This window comes from Eimeria tenella, genomic scaffold, assembly GCF_000499545.2.
Source record: "Eimeria tenella Houghton genomic scaffold, Eth_scaff2916, whole genome shotgun sequence".
NCBI classification, from domain to species: Eukaryota; Apicomplexa; class Conoidasida; order Eucoccidiorida; family Eimeriidae; genus Eimeria; species Eimeria tenella.
The window spans coordinates 1-757 of record NW_013546115.1 but is presented as its reverse complement, the minus strand read 5'-3'; the positions used below and the strand labels follow the sequence as shown (position 1 = coordinate 757).

General features: G+C 38.8%; 1 protein-coding gene across 1 annotated transcript in view; it reads left to right on the top strand.

Moving 5' to 3' along the window:
- The window catches only part of ETH_00037100 (uncharacterized protein), a gene marked incomplete at both ends in the record, with an annotated part of 1599 nt that extends 1519 nt beyond the window's left edge, over positions 1–80 (top strand). Inside the window, one exon of the mRNA XM_013380893.1 lies at positions 4–80. Within this exon, the coding sequence (XP_013236347.1) occupies positions 4–80 (77 nt within the window). The remainder of the gene's footprint in view (positions 1–3) is intronic.
- Positions 81–757: the final 677 nt, after the last annotated feature.

Genomic DNA, 757 nt, shown 5'->3' with positions numbered 1-757 from the left:
AGCTGCAGCAGCAGCAGGAGCTGCTGCAGCAACAGCTGCTGCTGCGGCAGCAGCAACAGAGCGCCCCTTCTGCTGCTTGAGGAGCAGCAAACGGAAACCCTTTTGTTTTTTATTAACTTCTTTCTTTTTTCTGAAGTTTGTTTTAATCGACTTTGATATTTTTACATTTAAATTAATTTTAATTTCTTTTTAATTTCTTTTCTCCTTTTCAACTTTTCTTTTTCCCTTTAATTCCCCTTTTGCTTCCTGTCTTATTATTCATTTGCTGCTCCAGAGTCTACGTGTCGCCAGCAGCAGCAGCAGCAGCAGCAGCAGCAACAGCAGCAAGAGCAGCAGCAGCAACAGTCCATCTTCAAAACTTATTCCCTCTTTCGATTCATCTCTAAGTAAAAATGCACTTGAGTCTTTGTCCTCTAATTGCGCAAACCCTAAACCCCAAACCCTAAACCCTAAACCCTAAACCCTAAACCCCAATGAGTCGCGGGGAGACAAGCGGCACAGCAACTCGGAATCTGGAAAAGAGAATAAATTTAAAATATATAAATAAATAAATGAACTAAATAAACTAAGTAAACAAATTAAATAAAATAAATAATTACATAAATAAAATAAATAAATAAATAAATAAAATATTAAAAGAAACAAGGGAGTAAAAGATGAGGTCAGACAAAGGAAGACAACCAAAAATGCACATTGCATTTTTCAGCAGCAGTTGCTGCTGCTGCAGCAGCGATTGCTGCTGCTGCAGGCGGCGTGG